This window comes from Mangifera indica, unplaced genomic scaffold, assembly GCF_011075055.1.
Source record: "Mangifera indica cultivar Alphonso unplaced genomic scaffold, CATAS_Mindica_2.1 Un_0002, whole genome shotgun sequence".
Classification (NCBI taxonomy): domain Eukaryota; kingdom Viridiplantae; phylum Streptophyta; class Magnoliopsida; order Sapindales; family Anacardiaceae; genus Mangifera; species Mangifera indica.
Genome location: NW_025401094.1, coordinates 630,614 through 652,001, shown reverse-complemented (window position 1 = coordinate 652,001; position 21,388 = coordinate 630,614). Strand labels below are relative to the sequence as shown.

The 21,388-nt window shown below is 31.9% G+C and overlaps 1 protein-coding gene and 1 long non-coding RNA gene across 6 annotated transcripts; one reads left to right on the top strand and one right to left on the bottom strand.

Moving 5' to 3' along the window:
• Positions 1-4,956: 4,956 nt before the first annotated feature.
• LOC123205118 (disease resistance protein RUN1-like) lies at positions 4,957-7,283 on the bottom strand. Of its 4 annotated transcripts, none has more exons than XM_044621939.1 (3): positions 6,814-7,283; positions 6,091-6,698; positions 4,957-5,857 (listed from the first exon to the last, which is right to left on the bottom strand). In XM_044621939.1, exons 2-3 carry the CDS (start codon positions 6,624-6,626, stop codon positions 5,056-5,058), a joined length of 1,338 nt encoding a protein of 445 aa, XP_044477874.1. In that variant the 5' UTR covers positions 6,627-6,698; positions 6,814-7,283; the 3' UTR covers positions 4,957-5,055. The 4 variants fall into 4 exon arrangements, with proteins under 4 accessions (XP_044477874.1, XP_044477875.1, XP_044477876.1 ...); XM_044621940.1 differs by having other exon boundaries at positions 6,873-7,283; XM_044621941.1 differs by having other exon boundaries at positions 6,937-7,283.
• A 4,788-nt stretch (positions 7,284-12,071) lies between these two features.
• LOC123205157 lies at positions 12,072-13,679 on the top strand. 2 transcript variants are annotated; one of them, XR_006499805.1, is made up of 4 exons: positions 12,072-12,574; positions 12,645-12,865; positions 13,293-13,362; positions 13,481-13,679. It is a non-coding gene; the product is annotated as an uncharacterized LOC123205157 (long non-coding RNA). The 2 variants fall into 2 exon arrangements; XR_006499804.1 differs by having other exon boundaries at positions 12,073-12,574; positions 13,290-13,362.
• The last annotated feature ends 7,709 nt before the right edge of the window (positions 13,680-21,388 follow it).

Sequence of the window (21,388 nt, the reverse complement as noted above, 5' to 3'; positions counted from 1 at the left end):
TGGCATGTACTTGAATGCTTATGGTTATGTCTCAATGTAAAATCATTGTGATAAGCACAACAATATAAGAAGAGAGTTTAAGGTTATTGATTTGTATTGAGATGAAAGTAAAGAGTTGTAGGGGTGGTGAGTGCAAAAGTGAAGTCATGTGTGATATTAACAGAGGAAATAAGTCATCGTTACACAAGTTGACCAAGAGTTGGAATCACTCTTCTAATGAGTCCAACGCAAAAAGAACCCTTAACTCTAAACTTAACCCCAAAAGTGAGTGTATTCAAGATGCCTCACTAACAATTCCATTGTGCCAAACCTCTAAACCTATAACATTACATAGTAGATATGTTTGTCTTGGAGCATAAGGCTTGTTTTGTAAGACTTGAAATCATGTCATATGATGGTTGAAAAGATATCATTCTTTGGACAAAAAAATATCAAACAGTGAGTTGGTTAGTTGGAATGATACTAGTGATAACAAATTACAAGTCATCAATCAATTATAATCATAAATCTTTTTAGTTTTCACACTTAACCTGAAGACCATTGGATTAGGGTTAAAGAGTAAGAAATTTTATAAACAAAAACTATAGAATTGTGATCTCTCTTTGTGCTACATTTATGAACCTTGTGGAGGCATTAACAAGCCCAATTAGGGCTGAACTCATACTCAAGTTGGTCATATAGGATTAGAGCTAGCCTACATTCAGACATAATTTAGCTCGAATCCTGCTTTAAATCAAGAGAGAAACAAAAAGTTCGATATTTATAGGAAAACTAAAGAGAACAAGAAAATTACTAAATTTTCAACCAATTTGGTCTCCATCATGTTGTTGTCATTGCTAGTGCTTTCAATAGCAAGATCACAAGGTCCATAACAATGACCACCCTTGCTGCGAACCCTAGCAACATCATAGATTGCCTGGCTGCAATGAGATAACATCCATCCATGTCATTTTTTACAGTTCCAACTAAATGCCTTTATCAGAGCATCGATTATCGTAGTTTTCACCATATACCTCATCACTACTGCTGCAAACATCACCATCCTAACTGCTTCCACTGTACAATTGTGATAAGCCATTTATGAAGAGCAAAAAATCATCAGATTTATTGATAACCACATGATTTGTAATAATCGGCCTATAAAAAAAGAAGTAGATGAAGTCTTTTTTGGAAAGTAGAAGAAATAATAAAAGGATAGAGAACCCATTGAAGAGAATTTCTCTTTATTTAATCTTTGTGCTTTCTTTTTCTCTTGTTTATTTTTATATCTCTCTATTTTTTTTTCAACTCTTGGAGATTTGCCTGAGGTTTTGTATTTTTCTTCGTAGAAAAGAAATTTTTGCTCCTGTAAAAATTTCTTGGACAATACATTGGATACTCTGCCATTCCTCTTTATTGACTTGACTTAAATTTGCATTATTGCATATTGTATGTGACAGTGCCTATTTAATTAATAATATTTAAAAGTAAAACTTTTTACTTAAAAGACGGAAATTGAAGAAAATGGCTATAGTGGACACCATCTCAGTTGGGCCAGCCTAAGAAGAAAAGGTAGAAGAGAAGAAAGAGGAAAAGAAAGGAGAGAGAAGGAAGAAAAGAAAGAGGAGAAAAGAAAGACTGAAATTTTGCATTATTGCATACTACATGTGAACTGTTTGTTTTTAAAATGAGAGAAATTATATTAACTTTTAAGAGATATTTGATTTGGAGAATATTTTATTATCAAAGTAAAAAAATTATTTTGAAGATAGATTACTTTAAGGATTATTGGATATAAATTATTACTATATTTAATAAATTTTAGTAAAAATAGATAGATATAAGTAATCATTGTGTTTGATTAAAGATAATAAAAAAATACTAATATATTATTTTACTTAAATATCTTTAGGTATAATTATTTCAAAATATTTTTATGTTATTTGTTATATTAATTAAAAATGAGATTATTTTTTCTTAAAAAAATTAACAAATAACAATACATTTATAATAAAATCAAGATTACTTTGGTGATTTTTTAATACCTAATGTAAAAGTGATAATCAGAATACCCTTATATTACCTGTCACATCACCATTATTAGAATATTTTATTACTTATAAATCAAATAAAGTAATAGAGATAATAAAAGATATATTATCAAAGTAATCTTTTTTATCCCCGAATCCAAGTGTCCCCTTAAGATTTTAGTGTTTAATAATAAAATAATAATTTTACCTTTATATATAATTAAAAATTCTATTTTAAATTAGTTTATAGGTAGATTTTTGAGTTTTTGAATTATCGTAAATATGTTTTTGATAGTGAGTTAAAACTTGGGTGGAAAATAGTCCTTTGGCCTATATTTAAAAGTAAAAGTTTTTGTTAGTCAAAATTGGTGGCAAAATCATGTCTTTGAACCTCCAAAATTAGCGCTCAATTTTTTAAAAGTGATGGATATTAATTATGATAGGTCATTTATGATAAGCAAAAAATTATCAGATTTATTGATAACCACATGATTTGCAATAATTCTAATTAATTAAAATTGGCCTATAAATAAAGAAGCAGATGAAGTTTTTTTTTTTTTGAAGTAGAAGAGAGAAAGGATAGAGAACCCATTTAAGAGAATTTCTCCTCGTGTAATCTTTGTGCTTTCTTTTTCTCTTGTTTATTTTTGTCTCTCTCTATTTTTTTTTTTCACCTCTTGGAAATTTGCTTGAAGTTTTGTATTCTCCTTTGTAGAAAAGAAGCTTTTGCCCCCGTAAAAATTTCTTGGACGATACATTGGATACTCTGCCATTTTTCTTTGTTGACTTGACTTAAACTGGCATTATTGCATGGCATATGTGACGGTGCTTATTTGATTAATAATATTTAAAAGTAAAACTTTTTACTTAAAAGATGGAAATTGAAGAAAGTAGGGAAAGTGGACATCATCTCGGTTGGGCCAGCCTAAGAAGAAAGTAGGGAAAGTAGGGACTGGATTACATTTAAGCCAGTCTTGTTCCCTGTCTTCCCAATTCATTCTTCGGTTTCCTTCTTTAAGATCCTCCAGTAATGGCTTCCATGACTTTATATTGATCTCAGACCCGCAAATTCTTTAAACGTCAGACTTAGAACTCACAAAAGAACAGTTGAAAAGACCGAACTTCTAGTATTTGTTGTCAAAGGTAGTGAATAAACATAATTAGGATTCTTTTGTTTTTATTTATTTTAGAAATAAGATAATTTGTTTGACACCTTTAACCCAAAAAAAAAACAAATTTGGATCTTTCAGTAGAAAAATAGTAATAGTGCAATACATTTGAGTATTGTGATCCTAATAAAATTATGCATTTCAGTTGTGAGAATATAAATTGATACATATTTAATATGCATTATTATATGATTGAGTAATTATGAATTAAAAATAAAATAATTTCTAATAATATAATGATGTGTATTTAAAATAGATACGTAAAGTATTATTCATATTATCCCATTACATATACAATATATATAAATAAATAAATTATGCAAATTTATTTATCTAATCTGATATGATAACATCTAATTAAGTGATTTTGAATTAAAATAAAAAATTAATCATATCCCTTAATTACCAATTATTATCTCAGTTTGTATAAATAAATTTACATGTATAATATAATTCTTATGTACCATCCCCAAAAAGACCAATCAGGGAAACCAATGTCAAGTGACTGCTTGTCGCTACAGTATCGAAACAACGGCGGTGGACCAGGAGCATCAGCTGCAGTATAATTTTTTGACTTGATGACGAGCCAGTCAGCACAGTCAAACATCATATCCAAGTCCGGGACATTGCTAGGGTAATTCCGTAACAACTGTAGGATTCCCCACAGGGTAAAAATTTCTCTTGTTTGAAATGGCTTCAGAAATGATCCGAAGTAAACCATGCCGTTAAGAATAACCAATCAGAAGTTTGCAGTTCTTCGAGCTCTCTCAACCATGTCTAGAGTAATACCAGAATGAGCCCATGGTCGGAGATCTTCGTGGATCCAACGGAAGTATTGGGGACACGTGGGAAGGGACGAAGGGTCAGGATCTTCCGGATTGAAGGTCGTGGGGTAATCTCTGGGACAGCTTTTTGTGAGCTGTAGAGCAGTGCAATTAAGTGGAAATTTTAATTTGTGTTTGGGCTTTTGGAAATTGAAATTGTAGGTCTTGGGAATGTTATGGTTACTGTCTTTAACAAAGTAATCTTAGATAATTGTAAGGCCAAAAGACTTATTCCCACCCTAAGTTTAATCCATTCCTAAACTCCTACTTGCTAAGTTTCAAATTGTTTTTTGGTTTGCATTTGATTAAAGGGACGGGTGTACCCAAAATTTGTACACGATGAAGATAGTTGGGTGCAACGCCACAGCTTCAGATATAATGTGATACATACTATCTAACCAATTTAATTATTTTGCATTTACTGTGTCTTTGAAATGGTACAACTATTCTGAATCAAATAAGATATAATTTGTTTTGGTTAGCAAGGTGATGATTATATCTAATGCCTATTATAGCAATTTGTATCTCATTTGATGGCAAATGTGTAGAGGCAATCAAACAATACATCCTTTCTTATCTAGAAAGATGTTTGTCTAAATGTTTAAAGTGTGAATTTGCTTATTTGTGTTAAGATTATATTCGAATCAAGTTAAACTCTTTTCAAACTTGTTTAAGTTTAACTCATTTGAGGGAAATTGAGCTCAAGTTTGAGCTTCAACCAAACTTTGAGTTTGACTCAGTATTACAACCAAGTAAAAAATTACTAAAATAATGTCATTTTGATACATATTAGTTAAAACGATATCATTTTAGTCAATTAGCATCGAAATATTTTAGACTTATTAATAATTCTAAAATTTGAACTCAAAAATATTTAACTCTGAAATTTGAGTTTAAGATCGAGTTCACTTGAGTTGAACTTGTTTTGGCCCTTTCGAGCTTAAACATTCTCAATTTAAATTCAACCATAATTCATATTATATGACTATATATCTAAACAACATAATTCATCTAGACATTGATTTATTAACATATTACAGGGTCTTCATATGACTAACTTATCTCTTCAAAGTTTATTTTCAACACACTTTGGATATCCTTATGAGGACATCTTTTTAATTTATCCACTGCACTTACCCATTCTCTTTTTGTCTTTCCTAATAGAAAAGAGCCCAAAACTTTAAGAGCTAATGGGACACCTTTAGCATATGTTACCATCCATTCTGATAGCTCCATGTACTCTTTAATTGTATCCCCATTGTGTTTGAAGGCATGACGACTAAAAAGCTGAAGAGCTTTGAGATGATGTAATCTCTCAAGCTCGTATATCTTATCTGCCCCACAAAAATTGTTAAGAACTTGTTTATCTCGTGATGTTATAATGATTCGACTTCCTAAACCTAAACATTTGAGATCTCCAATTAAATTTTTTATTTGGTCTAAAGAAGTCACATCATCAAAAACAATGAAAACCTTCTTATGGGCAAGTCTTTCTTTTGTGAGGGTGAGCCCTATGTTGGCATATCTATCCTCTAATATTTTGCAAAAAAGTTCTTCACGCAAGAAAGTTAGTCCCCTCCTTTCTGATTCTTCCCTAACATTTTCAGCGAAGTAAGAACCTTCAAAATATCTCCAATGTTTGTTGAATATTCCACGACTTATAGATGTCTTGCCTATTCCACCGATGCCCCAAATCCCGACAATACAAACATCGTTGGATCCAATTTCCAACAAAGACTCAATTTCTTTGATGGTAGATTCTACTCCAATTAGGTCACTGTGAGCACTTGGAGACATTTTTGTTAGTCTTTTTAATATATCCGTAACAATTTCTTCTATGAGTTCAGATTCACGCCTAAAAAGATTAAAAAAACCATTAGTTAGTATAAATAAATAAGAGACAGAAAGACATCTCATGTTTCATTTCAATAGCTGACCTAACCAATTTGTTACTTGATAAAAGATATGTCTCTTCTCCGTTAAGAAAGTTTCTCCAAATAAAATTATATTTCTTTTCCTTAGTTGGCTTAAAAAATATAGCACAAAGTAAAATATTTTCAAAGAGAACTAAGTAAAATATATACGTACTTGCTATCTGTAGTAATTCCAGAGATTTTGCCTACTTCCATCAAAGCAGTCTCCCATCTCTGTAGCAGATCATTTTCCTGTTTTGGGTAAAACAGGGGGGGGGAGCGCCCAAAAATAAATCTCTGTAGCACATCTAACCTCCCCTCAAAACGCTTTTTGAGTGCGTCAAATGCTTTCCCAAAAGCTCCAGTTTGATTCCTCACATGTGATGGATCAACGTGATAGAAAATTGGTATTACCATCTGTCCGAACCTTTTTTTGCAGTCAAGGATCTTTGCAAGTTCTTCTAAGCACCATCTGGAAGAGGCATAATTTTCTGACAAAACGACAACAGAAATCATTGACCGTTCAATTGCCTCCAATAGAGATGGTGAAATTTCTTCTCTTCTCTCGAGTCCGTCATCGATGAAAGTTTGAATCATTTTACGACGCAAAGCTGCGTCCAGACGGCTTGTAAAATTATTCCGGGTGTCCTTGCCTCTAAAACTAAGGAAAACATCATACTTTACGTCTGGATTATTGGAAGAAGAAGCCATCAACTTGAACTGATGAGGGGCTTTGATCAGATCTGTCGGATAGAGCTAAGGAATCCGGTCTCACTCTTCACACTACAGAGAAAACCAAGACAAAGGTTAACAAGGATAACTCTATATGAAAATTTACTGCATCAAGTCCGCACACACTTGGAACTAGTATAGTTTAAATAATATTTAGGAATTTTACCATTGTCGTGAATTTCACTCATTGCATGAACTTGCAGAGAAAATTAAAAATCTGCTTACATGTAGTTTAAATAAGATCTGCTGATTGTTCCGATTTACTGGCAGTGAATCAGAAATTAATTACCAATGATAACTGAGCTAGTCTGGTTTCTTCTTCTCTTAGGGTTAGGAGACCCACTATTTTACGTGGAGGAGGATGAAGAGGAAGGCTCTGGCGAACGCCGTCGACACCGGTTTACTCTAATTACTTGAAAGACGAAAATAAACTTGTATTTTTTCAGGCAGTAGCGAGATCAAGATAAGATAACCCAGACCATAGACTCGAATTACTTGAAAGACAATAATGAGCTAGTTTGGTTTACTCTATCCCATGCATGCACCAAGAAGTTTCGAGCTACCAGCAAACAAATTTCGCCCCATTTTTAGCAAAAATCAAGGCATTGGATACCCTGCCATTTCTCTTTATTGACTTGACTAAAACTTGCATAATGCATGTATCGGTGCCCTTTTTAATTAATAATATTTAAAAGTAAAAGTTTTTTTTAATGAAATTTGGTGGCAAAATCATGTGTTTAATCCCACAAAATTTTTATTCCAAATTAATGTTCAGCTTTTGAAAAGTGGTGGATGTTAATTATGGTTGGTCATTTATGAAGAGTAAAGACTCATCAGATTTATTAACAGCCACATGATTTGTAACAACTCTGATTAATTAGAATTAACCTATAAATAAGAGAGCTGATGAAGTTATTTTTTTTTAACAAGAGAATTTTTTTTTTTGTGTAGTCTCTGTTAGAAATTTGTCCTTATATTTTGTATTTTTCTCCCTAGAAAAGAAATTATGCATTGGATGATGAGCTATCACATGCACCCACCACGAAGTTTCGAGCATTAGAAGTTGGCTTTCCAGGTCATTTCCTAGACAATGCATTGGATGCTCTGCCATCTCTCTTTATTGACTTGACTTGAACTTGCATTATTGCATAGCGTATGTGACTTAAACTTGCATTATTGCATAGTACGTGTGAAGTGTTCATTTTTTAAATAGGAGGAAAACAATGTTAATTTTTAAGGGATATTTAGTTTGGAGAATGTTTTATAATCAAAATTAAAAGATTACTTTGAAAATAAATTATTTTAAGAATTACTGAGTATAATTTATTATTATATTTAATAAATTCTAGTAAAAATAGATAAATATAAATAATTATTGTATTTGATTAGAAATAATAAAAAATATTAGTATATTATTTTATTTAAATATTTTTAGGTATAATTATTCCAAAGTATTTTTTATATTATTTGTTATATTAATTAAAAATATGATTATTTTTATCCTAAGTAATATAAATAAAATCTTTTGTTACTTATAAATTAAACAAAATAATATAAGTGTTAAAAGATAAATCACTAGAGTAATCTTTTTTCCTCTCAGATTCAAATACCCTTTTAAAGTTTTAATGTTTAATGATAAAATAACGATTTTACACTTATATATAATTAAAAATTTTATCTAAGATTAGTCTATGGGTAAATTTTTAAGTTTTGAATTACTGTGAATATGTTTTTAAGATTGGGTTATATTTAAAAGTAACAAACTTGGGTGAGAAATAGTCTTTTGGCCTATATTTAAAAGTAAAAGTTTTTGTTAGTCAAAATTGGTGGCAAAATCGAGTCTTTAAACCTTCAAATTTTCAGCCAAAATTCGCGCTCAGCTTTTGAAAAGTGATGGATATCAATTATGATAAGCCATTTATGAAGAGAAAAAAATCATCACATTTATTGATAACCACATGTTTTGTAATAATCGGCCTATAAATAAAGAAGTAGATGAAGTCTTTTTTGAAAAGTAAAAGAAATAATAAAATGATAGAGAACCCATTTAAGAGAATTTCTCTTTATGTAATCTTTGTGCTTTCTTTTTCTCTTGTTTATTTTTATATCTCTCTATTTTTTTTTCAACTCTTGGAGATTTGCCTGAAGTTTTGTATTTTTCTCCGTAGAAAAGAAATTTTTGCTCCTGTAAAAATTCCTTGGACAATACATTGGATGCTCTGCCATTCCTCTTTATTGACTTTTAAATTTGCATTATTGCATATTGTATGTGACGGTGCCTATTTAATTAATAATATTTAAAAGTAAAACTTTTTACTTAAAAGACGGAAATTGAAGAAAATGGGTATAGTGGACACCATCTCAGTTGGGCCAGCCTAAGAAGAAAAGGAAGAAGAGAAGAAAGAGGAAAAGAAAGGAGAGAGAAGGAAGAAAAGAAAGAGGAGAAAAGAAAGACTGAAATTTTGCTGTAATAAATTATAGCAATTTTTTTTCAAGCATTAGATTTAAAATTTTTTTGCAAGAATCCCCAGATTTGTCTGCCAATTTTTTTTATTGACTTGACTTAATTTGCCCTATTTAATTAATAATATTTTAAAGTAAGAGTTTTTACTAGTGAAAGTTGGTGGCAAAATCATATGGATTGCAATTATGGTAGGTGAGGTGAAGAGCTAAAAGTCATCAGATGATGAGCTATCACATGCACCCGCCATGAAGTTTCGAGCTTTTTTCGACAAAAATTCTTGGACAACGCATTGGATGTCCTGCCATTTCTCTTTATAAACTTGACTAAAACTTGCATTATTGCATGCTACATGTCAAGTGTTCGTTTTTAAAATGAGAGGAATTATATTAACTTTCAAGGGGAGTTTGGTTGGGGGGTTTTTAAAATTACCTTGGTAATCTATTTTTTATTTTCTTGTTTGGTTTATTAATAATAAAATATTACAGTAATCTTCTATTACTACCTTAGGTATTTAAAGATTACTGAGATAATCTTGAGTTTATTATAATTATATTATTATTTATTAATTTTTTGAGATAAAAATAAATTTATTTTTAATTAATATGACAAATAATATAAAAAAATATTTTAAAATAATTATATTCAAGGGCATTTAAGTAAAATAATTTACTAGTAATGTTTTATTACATTTAACCAAACATAATAATTATTTATACCTACCAAATTTTATCAAATATAGTAATCATTTATACTCAGTAATATTTTAAGTAATCTATCTTCAAGGTAATATTTCTATTTTAGTAATAAAACATTGCCCAAACCAAATGCCCCGTAAGAGATATTTGATTTGGAGAATGTTTTATTATCAAAGTTAAAAAATTATCCTGAAGATCAATTATTTTAAGGATTATTAGATATAAATTATTACTACGTTTAATAAATTTTAGTAAAAATAGATAATAATAAATAATTATTGTGTTTGATTAGAGATAATAAAAAAATATTAGTATATTATTTTACTTAAATAACTTTAAGCATAATTATTTCAAAATATTTTTATGTTATTTGTTATATTAATTAAAAATAAGATTATTTTTATTCTTAAAAAAATTAATAAACAACAACATATTTATAATAAAATAAAAATTACCTGTCACATCACCATTATCAGAATTTTTTTATTACATATAAAGTAAACAAAATAATATAAGTGATAAAAGATAGATTACTAAAGTAATATTTTTCCCTCTTAGATCCAAGTACCCTTTTAAGGTTTTAATATTTAATGATAAAATAGTAATTTTACCTTTATATATAATTAAAAATTTTATTTTAAGTTAGTCTATAGATAGATTTTTGAGTTTTCGAATTACCGTAAATATATTTTTGATAGTGAGTTAAAACTTGGGTGGGAAATAGTCGTTTGGCCTATATTTAAAAGTAAAAGTTTTTGTTAGTCAAAATTGGTGGCGAAATCATGTCTTTGAAACTTCAAATTTTCAGCCAAATTCGCATTGAGTTTTTGGAAAGTGATGGATATCAATTACGATAGGCCATTTATGAAGCGTAAAAAATCATCAGATTTATTGGCAACCACATGATTGATTAAAATTGGCCTATAAATAAAGAAGCAGATTAAATTTTTTATTGGGAAGTAGAAGAAATAGAGAAAGGATAGAGAACCCATTTAAGAGAATTTCTCTTTGTGCTTTTTTTTTCTCTTGTTTATTTTTATATCTCTCTATTTGTTTTTTTCAACTCTCGGAGATTTGCCTGAAGTTTTGTATTTTTCTCCATAGAAAAGAAATTTTTGCTCCTGTAAAAATTTCTTGGACAATATATTGGATGCTCTGCCATTTCTCTTTATTGACTTGACTTAAACTTGCATCATTACATAGCGTATGTAATAATGCAAGTTGGCTTTCCAGTTCATTTCCTGGACAGTACATTGGATGCTCTGCCATTTCTCTTTATTGACTTGACTTAAACTTGCATTATTGCATATTGTATGTGACGGTGCCAATTTAATTAATAATATTTAAAAGTAAAGCTTTTCACTTAAAAGACGGAAATTGAAGAAAATGGCTATAGTGGGCATCATCTCAGTTGGGCCAGCCAAAGAAGAAAAGGAAGAAGAGAAGAAAGAGGAAAAGAAAGGAGAGAGAAGGAAGAAAAGAAAGAGGAGAAAAAATTATGAAATTTTGCTGTAATAAATTATAAAAGGAAAAAATATATATTTTTAATTAAACCTTGGTGGGAATAGTGATTTACCCAATAATTTATAAAATATATATTTTAATTAAAATCCTTCAAATTTGTAGTGTTAATAACATAGAAAATGAAGAATAAAATTGAAAGCTGCCAATCAAAATCCTTCAATTTTGAAACAGAAAATTGAAAGCTCCCAGTTAGCATCTGGGATACAATCACTTTTTGTCTAGTTTATTTTGCATTTTGCTCGCAAGTGCGCGAGATGTCAAAGTAACACTTAAGTTTATTTCACAATCTAGGTAAGCTAGGGAATCTGACCTATATTAACAGTGTATTAACTAATGCGATTAAAATACCACTACAACTATTGAGCTGCTAAACTAATGAAACTCAGTAAGTTCACGTAGACTATCGAGAGGTAGAAATTAGACATAGAACATAATTCATCCGTTATATAAAACATAACGAAATTTGTTAATAAGAATGTAAAAACTACAAGTTCAAGTGGATCGAAAGATCCCTCTCAATCCCAAAAATTATAGAAATTAGCCACACATAATTCTTATAGACACGTAACAAAAATAATCAAAATTCATAATAATATTTCAAGACTATAATTAAGAAGATTCTCAATGATCGCTTATATCAGCTGCTTGGATTATCTCATCTATTATCCTCGGGTTTGATATTGCTGCTTGAAGTTTGTATCGAAATTGGCTTTTTGTGGCTTGCAGCAACTGAGGAAAATAGGAACGTAAGTCGATTGTTGAAATTTTGGAAAAGTGAACTCTTTCTCATGAGTCTAAGTGATCCTTGGGACCCTAAGACATGTAAGATTGCTGAATATATTCTCCAAATCATTTGCATAACCCAATGATGAGGGTAAGATATTAGAGATCAAGAAAGTCGGTAGACAATAACTATGACATTCCTCATAATTTAGGGTAGACAAGAAAGATGGAACCTAATAGTAATGCAATTGGAATCTCCTGTAGTTTCACATATAGAAGTCAGAAATGTCGTAGAGAGCTTATCCCACCAAATGACCACAACCCAGGCAAGTCCAATTTAATATATATACTGATTTTGTTCTGCAAGAGAACCCTATAGAAAAGAAGTATCCACCAAGTAAATGCACCTCCTCAGGCTATAAGAATTTCCCCAACTCTTTCTGAATAAAGTCAGCCATAGACTTGATGTAACCTTCTCAGTGATACCAGGACCGACTGATAGAAACAGGCATCCTTGATAGGTATGCATCTTCTCTGACATATTATTCTCACTCATAAATGGTTTATGATGTAAAAATTGATTTACTACAGGCAAGAAATTAGAGAATATATAAAAACATAAGCTGCATCTAAATATTCTCTTCAATACACGGATGCTTGACCCAATTGTAGAGATAGAGAGTTGTGGATAAAATCCTCCCCTGAAACACCATCTTCTCTGTTGATGCAAGCAGCAACCTTGGAGCTATATCAGCAAGAGTGAGGGAATTCAGTACCTAGAATAAACGAGCATATGGCATGTGTCTCCTCTGGTAAGTGTTCATCGGCATGCCACCTTGGCACACTGAAATTGCCCACTTATTTGTGATATTGATAATGCATAATCATTAGTAGTGCAGCAAGGATTTTAATCGTTGCTATTTCTAGAAAAATTCAATGAACCAGAATTCATCAGACTATAAATTTGCAAATGATATCTAAAACCTCTTCAGCTTGTCTGTTTTTCTTTTTCCGCTACAAATCCAAGCTCTGTTTTGCCCTGTATTTTCCAATTAATTCCCAAATCAATATCCACATCTATTAATCTTAAACAAATTAGGAAATTGTCAGTTAATTGAATAGTTTCTTCTATAATGGAATGTAAATTCATTTATTAATTTTCCTTATATAAGTTATCACCTAATTATTTATTTTCCTTATGTGACTATGCGGATAACTCATGCTGCGCTTAAATAGCAGAGTAGAAGCATCTGCTTAATTCTCTTAGTATTTCTGATTGTGGGTTTGTCTTCTTCTGCTTTCACTGCAGGTAGGATTCCTTATCACCAAAAAATAAAATAAAAGCTTACCAATTTGAGTTTGCATTTTTTTTAGGTGATTTTATGTGGTAGTGATTGAATCTGTTGCCGTTTTGGATAATTATGCAGATGATGTCTTTGGATCTCTTGCAGGCAGAAACCTTGGTCAAGCTAGGAATTTTGTGTTTAGTACTTATAATGCGCATGTGCATTAAGAAATATTATGTTGATGTTAAATATGTTGCACAATTATTGTGCAGATTGCCCTGTGGATAGAGTTGGATTTGAGCCAAGCCAAACTCAAGCTCGAACTTTGCTTGGTTACTGTTAAAATGAGCCCGAGCTGCCAAAAAATTCAATACTCGAACTCCGCTCGCTCACAAGCCAAGCTGCTCGCGAGCTCGACTTGAGTAGGCTCAATGACTCTGATCATGAGCTGAGCTAGGTGAGCTTAATCGAGCTTGTTCAAAACCCATGTGCTTCTGCCTTTTTTTCAGTAATCTAAAACTAAATTGAACTATAATAACTCATCTATTAAATCGAATCACATAAATATCATTATTTCAATTAAAATTCATTAAGCAACAAAAAAAAGAAACAACAAAAACTATAGAATTCCTCATCATTCAGAATAAGAAACATATATTATTAAGCTCAAAGGTACTTAATTTTATTAAGAAAAAAATTCTTAAGAACTAAAATACAATTAACAATAACGTTTTATAAAGAACAAACCTCAATTTTATTAAATACAACAAACAAAAATGAATGATATTCCTTAAAAGGTACACAAATAACATTATATAAAGAGGCAGTAGCCTCAATCCAGAGATTTAATCATGTTAACATATATCTAATTCATCAAAATGAAAATTATTAAGATTACCTTACAATTGAATATTAGTGCTTGTCCATTGATTGATGCAATTGTAACTTTAGTTGTTGTAGTATATTCAATTATTTAATGAGGGCTTTGATTTGCCCATGCTGTTAACCCACTCATTCAAACCCCATCTTTTCTTGGCTCTTGTTTTGTTTCTTTCTATTTATTCCTTCTCTCTTTGCCACATCCAAATAAGTAATTTTTATGAACTATTTACTCACAGCCACAACTAGCTTTGAGTTTCTGTTTAAACATACAATTCATTTCTTTGGTCTAATAAACACTAAAGAGGCTTTGTTTGTTGTTTTCTTTTGCTTCTGAGTAACAATTCACCTCTATCTCTTTGCTTGCATGGAAAATAGATATGACAATATATGAACTGACAGATGCACTGTAACACCCCTCCCCAGAAGTACTATCCACCGAAGGAGAAATGTTACGAATTAATATTCGGAGCGTCTATTTTTTTTTTCTTTTTAAAAATACTTTAAAATAAACGCATCATTAAAAACGTTTAGGAAGTATTCCAAGAAAACTGAAAATTCTGGAAGCGAACAAAAGATGTATATACTCATATGAAAACTCATCTGAAAGTATCTGAAAACAGGGAGTAATCATATGCAACTGTACCATAATCTCAAAAAGTCAAAAGTCGACAAGAACATGCCACTGTATGCATGTAATATAAACTAGAGATAACCTGCTCCAGCCGGATCTACCTACGCTGACCTGACCCTACCTCGCAGCTACCTCGATCACCTGTACCTGCAATCAGGAAAGAAAAGGGAGTGAGTGATAAGAACACTCAGTAAGGGGAAAGAATTCAATAAACTATTTCCTTTCCTGTCCCACTCTCGGGACTCAACCTGACATCGTAACCTCTATAAGAGATTAAAGGGGTAATCTAGTTCATTCTTTACTATTTGGGTCATACTTTGTCCCATCTAGTGTCTATTTGATACTTTCTGGAAGCTAACTATAGGGATTTGGCACTTTTCTAAGCTCAAGCTCTCTTCTTTTCTCTCACTACACCATTTTTGAATCTGAATCAAACTCTACTGCGAGCATGCTCTACTGTAAGCAGACCCTACTGTGGGTCTATGTCCTACTACGGATGTGTCCTACTGCGGACGTGCCCTACTGTGGGCAATGTAGTGTAAAGTGCCCCCTCATAGTTTATAGCATGCATGCGGGTCTTATATCTTACTAATTTTGCTTCCATTTAAATTTATTCATAACCCACCAGACATTACTCTTGAGCCCCAAATTCCTTTTCTTGCTTTTCTTTCTTTTTTTTTTTTCTTTTCTTCTTTTCTTTCTTTCTTTCTCCTTTCTTTCCTTTCCTTTCTTTCCTTTCTTTCCTTTCTTCTTCCTTTCTTTGTTTCTTTCCTGCCCAAAACTACGAAATACTGTTCACAAAACAGTCATTTACTGGGCAGCCTTCTTTTTCATACAATTTCACAGCCCAAACGGTTTCTAATTCATACAAGCTATATATCGTTGAAAAGAGGATTCAATGATATTTCCAACAAGCTATAATAGCACTCATAATTCATTAGATAAAGCAGTCAAAACGTGAGATACATTCAGTGGCAAAAACTGCCTCCCCTGTTTATTTGGTAAAACAGTCCTTGTGGTTCATACCATATTTATTAGTCCAAACTATCTCCAATTCATACAAGATATATATCATTGGAAAGAGGATTCAAAGAGCTTTTCAACAAGATATAATAGCACTCATATATCCTTAGATAAGACAGTCAAAACATAAAATGAAGTCAGTGGCAAAACTGCCTCCTCTGTTTATTTAATAAAACAGTCCTTGAGGTTCATGCAATATTTAACAGTTCAAATGATCTCTAATTCATACAAGCTATATATCATTGGAAAGAGGATTCAAAGAGTTTTCCAAAAAGATATAATAGCACTCATAATGCAATAGATAAGGCAGCCAAAACATGGGACGAACTCAGTGGCAAAAACTGTAAATATTATGCAACTTTCTACCATGCACAAAATCATACACATAGACATCCCAAATGGCAAAACCACATTTCTCAACTTCAAAATCATCATTTATAACATAAATCCAAGGAATCAAAAGCCTAAAACATGCAACATATCAAGGATGATTCCCCTTACCTTGTTTCAAGCCAAATCTTTGAAAGTTGGCTTCCTTCTCTTTGTTTTGTTTCCTTTATCACCAAGATCACTTTAAATCAATATCAAAACACACTAATATATACACATAACATGCATATAAACATAACTAAAAGGAGAAGGAAGGAGATCTTTGGTTACCAAAGTTTCCAAGTGCTTCCTTTTCTTTTCTTTTCTTTTCTTTCTTCTCTTCCAAATTCCTTCAAAGCCTTCTTTTTTTTCTTCAAGAAAACAAAGGAAAGTATGAAGAATGATGGCTGCTGGAATATGAACTGGCTGCTGGAATATGAATGAAAATGATGGAAAAGTCTTGGTTTTGTCTTTTGCTTTTCTCCCTTTATCTTATCTCCTTCTCTTTTTGTTTTCCCCTTTTTGACTTTTTGTATTTATATATATATAGTTATTTATGCATACATGTATATATATATATATGTATATAAAAAAGCACACCCATACATATATATATTTAAAATGGGAAAAATCTCAAAACAGGGTCAAAAGACATAATTGCCTCTGAAATATACCTGAGGGTATTACATGCACAGTCATATGGGATTTTCAGTCTTTCAATCTAGCTTCTTCTTTTAAAAGACTAGAAGGACGACGTCCCACTCAGCTTGAGAAATGAGAATGGGCGAGCTGCCTTGGCTCGTGAGCTGAGCCAAGCTGTTTGGCTTAAAGCTCAAACTCAGGCTTGAGCTCGTTTATGTGTGACTCGTTTTGGGATCGCTTGAGCTCGGGCTCGACTCAAATCCGACCCTACTTGCGGACTTTAAGTCTCTAGATTTCACCATCCTCACAACCCAGTGCAAAGGACCAAAGTTCCCAGCCACTAGCTGTTGTAAGGATTTTAAGGAATGGGCTTGCTCTTATGTCAATGCAATTAACGACCCAACAACAGGATGCGCCGCAGTCTTGTTCGACTACATTAGTCAAATGGGACATTACCCTCCTGATTTCGAGCCCAGTGTCGAGAAGGTGACAAAGTAATGTCATGCCCACCCCAGCCATAATCAACTCAAACGTTGGCACTAGCAATATTTTGTAAAACAATATATTTATTTACAAAACAATATTATTCTTCAGACATTAAATGTATGATACTCTGCCCCTTTTATGTCTATAGGATCACAGAAATCCGACTCTTATTATATCGTACTTGTACTTGCTTCAACTCACAAGATACAATTATAAAATCTTTAGATTACTATAAAATATGACTACTCATACAAGAATAATAATTTGTTATTGAAACATGATTCATGCCCATTTAGATTCTCGCTTTTTAATTTCCTTCTGCAAAACAAACCAGATTTTTAGATAATTTGTCTCTGACTGACTAAATATTTTTTTAAGAAGACATCACTTGTTATCATGTCAAGATTATTTTCAAAAACAATTTATTAAGCTTTGTGTTATTTGTTCTCCATAACCAAAGTCTTCTGAGATTCACTAAACTTTGTTAAGGAAGATACAACAGTCGCTGAACGTTAGGCTTCTAGTGCAGCATCTGCCAGACCCAGATCCTTCATGAAGAAAGATGTGCATTTGAGAGCAGGTGCACGTCGCCAGTTTTGAATGCTGGACTCAAGAGCCTACTCTCTATACTCCATGTCCATCTCTTTTTAAGTGTTTATATGTGCCCACTCACAAAGCTGCAATTGTAAATACAACAATTAATTTAACTCTGTAGATAGCCATTTTAGTGCTCATATTGACATACGAAATTTGCTATTTTTGTAACTAGTCATGTACCTGGCTGGAACTGCCAGAAGACAATTGGGACACCTTTCTAGCCAAGCTCAATGAGAACTACATCAGTGTAAGAGTTCAACCATTGTACCAACCCTACTCGGCTCTAACAAAACAGAAGAAGGGGACATAAATGAAAATTCCAAGGAATTAACCAACGAAACTTTAACCTAGTGACGAGGGTAGAAAATCTAAGATCAAGGAAGTTGATAGATGGCAGCTGTGACAGTGTTCATAATTATGGGAAGACAAGAACGGTGGAAGCTAATAACTTTTGAAATTGGGTTTTACAGTCAAACTTGGTGTGCCAGAGTATGATCGTTGTTAGCTCCTGGGCTTTTCAGGTTCTATAGGCAATAACGAATATCGTGACCTCCTAAAGCTCTGAGAATTTAATCAACTCTTTCTGAAGCAAGTCAGCCATAGACTTGATGTAACCTTCTCGTTGATACCAGGACCCTATGTTACATACAGGCATCCTTGATATATATATATATATACACATATATATATGCATCTTCCTTGACATATTATTCTTCTCAAATGGTTTATGATATACAAATGGATTTACTACATAGAGGCAAGAAATTAGAGAATATACTAAACCAGAAGCAGCACCTAAATATTCTCTCCAGAAAACAGATGCTTGATCCAGTAGTGGCGATAGAGAAATGTATCAGTATCATTTTTTTTTTTTTGGGTAAGTAAGAGTATCAGTGTCATTATCATTAAATAGGCATTTAGAGCTACATCAACAAGAGTTAGGAAATTCAATACCAATATTAAACGTATTGAATTTCTTAGAAAAAAAATTCCCTATATTGTTGTGTATAGCGTCAAGCATATTATAAAATATATACAAGTTGAGGGTATAACCAAGTTTCCACAAAATTGTGATCTTCTGGGAAGAGTTGTGGTCTAATTTTAAGTCATATTTTGGCAAGAAATCATGAACTTTGTGAGTTCTTCTGCTGTCATGCTTTTCAGAAAACAAAGGCTTGTCTTCCAGGAGCAAATTGACATAACGATTTTCTTGCTCTGGTTGCTGGTTTTTGTGTTGTTTCTTTGGAGAATAATCCTGATTATCTTCTGAAAAGTCTTCAGACCAATCTTCACACCTGGTGTTCATTTTATTTTCTGTAACCACAGGGTTTCCATTTTTCACAAGCCGATGAAAATTATAGCTTAGCTTGCAGGAAACTTCACTCGAATCTTGCTCTTTATGCATCTGACCATGCCTTTATCGTCGAGTAGATAAATCCATTCCATCAATACAGGATTCCATCCAAGAAGTAACCTTCGAACCAGGGGAAGAATAATCTTTCCCTGAAAAAGCCCTGTGTCTCGACCCTCCTTTTGATTGCATCAACTGGCGAAGTGTGTGATTCGGAACAACATAAAAGACTCGTCCAGGCTTCAAAACCGAATCAGGACCACAATCCAGGGAAACTTGAACACATCCGGGTGGGTAACGCAGTGTCTGGGGTTTTGTATCATGACTTCTGCAGCCATTCTTGGGTCCTGTAAAGCTGGACGAAGACTCCAGGATACACCAGTTTCAGGACGCCACTCTCCCAGGAAACAGACTCTGTTTCCATAATTACTGCAGGAATTTTTCGGAAGCAAAAGAAACCGGGACAAAAGCAGCCCTGGTTTCCAAACTTAAGTAAAATTCCTTGGCTAAAAAACAAATGTTCCAAGCGATGAAATTTATGTGAAGAATTTTAGAGAAACGGGAGATTATTCTTTGATCTTGGCTTTAACTGGATGTTATTAAAAATTTTAAAATAAGGAATCCTATGGAGATACTTTTTTTAAATCTTGATTGCCATTTTTCATTTGTTAATTTCTATAAATTTGTTTTTGCCTGTTCTTTACAAAATCCTATATTTTGTGTTTTTCTTGCTTTCTAAATTGACTTCTTTTGTTTCTTTTTTTTTTTTCTAAAATTGGATTCACAAATTTAAATTTAGAAAGGTAATATCATCGTAGCTAATGTAAATTTTATTTTATTTTATTTAGTATAATGTGACAATGGGTCAGGTGTGTCTAGTTTGATAGGTCAACCTTAGCCTCTGGGTTGTGTTTATGTGGATATTTTGATAGACCAGTAAATCAGAAACTAATTTTTTTTATACGTTTGCAGGCCCATAGGCCTTCCTCATAGGCCCTGACGCATAACCCATATTTTTACAATTATACCCCTCAGGTCAGGATTTTTTAGCCTTGAGACAACCCATTGTCAAGTCTAAATATATGAGACTCAAAAGGAATATTAATATCCCAATACCTAATAAAGGACTAGGTCAAACAATATGATACCTTCCAAAAATGATACCCTAAAAGATTTCCAAAGACAAGCTCCATGATGATCTCACAAATTTCTCCTTCAGTGAGCTAACTTCATCTTCAAAATCTTGTATTTATAAGCTAATAAAGATTACAATTCAGATTAGGAAGCAGCTTTTTAATCTTTGTAGAATTACGTTATTATTCTTAGTATAATGTATTCCACTTATGAGAAATATTAAAAAGTTTGTAATTAATAAATGTCAAAGGATTTATTTTTCAAATAGAGTATTAGGAGATCCAAAGACCTAATAGGCGTTTATCCAAAACCCGTTTAATAAGCATTGATCTAAAACCAGTTTGAATATAATTGATTGAGTTAAAAGAAGTTAAACTCTTTTGTCAAAACCTAAATGGATTTATGAGTAATATAAGAAAAACTAAACCCTATTTTAGATTGACCAAATAAGTCATATATAAGTTTAGATGGATCGTTTTATGTATTGAATGTTAGAATATTTCATCTTGTCAGACAACTAAAAATAAAGAAGTATCTAACGTAATAGATATCCAAGTTAGATTTACTCAAGTTATTTTAATACTAGATTGGGTTTTAGGGAGGTTCGAGCATGAAATAGAACATGTCGGCTCTAGCTCTAGATAGGAAATGCTAGTTAAATATCATAAGTTATAAATTTATTAATTACCCTCTTATTAAAAGTTTAAATGTAATATTTGAAGAGTGTAAGTCCAAAATTTCAAAATTTTAACTGAGAGTTAGTGAGCTCAAGTTTAGCTTAACAACAATTAAGCTACTTGTGACTTAATTTATTCGCAACCCTAGTTAGAATATATAGTCGGGATATCTTGCAAAAATGATAATAGACAATATGAATTGCAAAAGATATTGAACATACCATTAGGTATAACATTATGCCATATCATTTTGGATG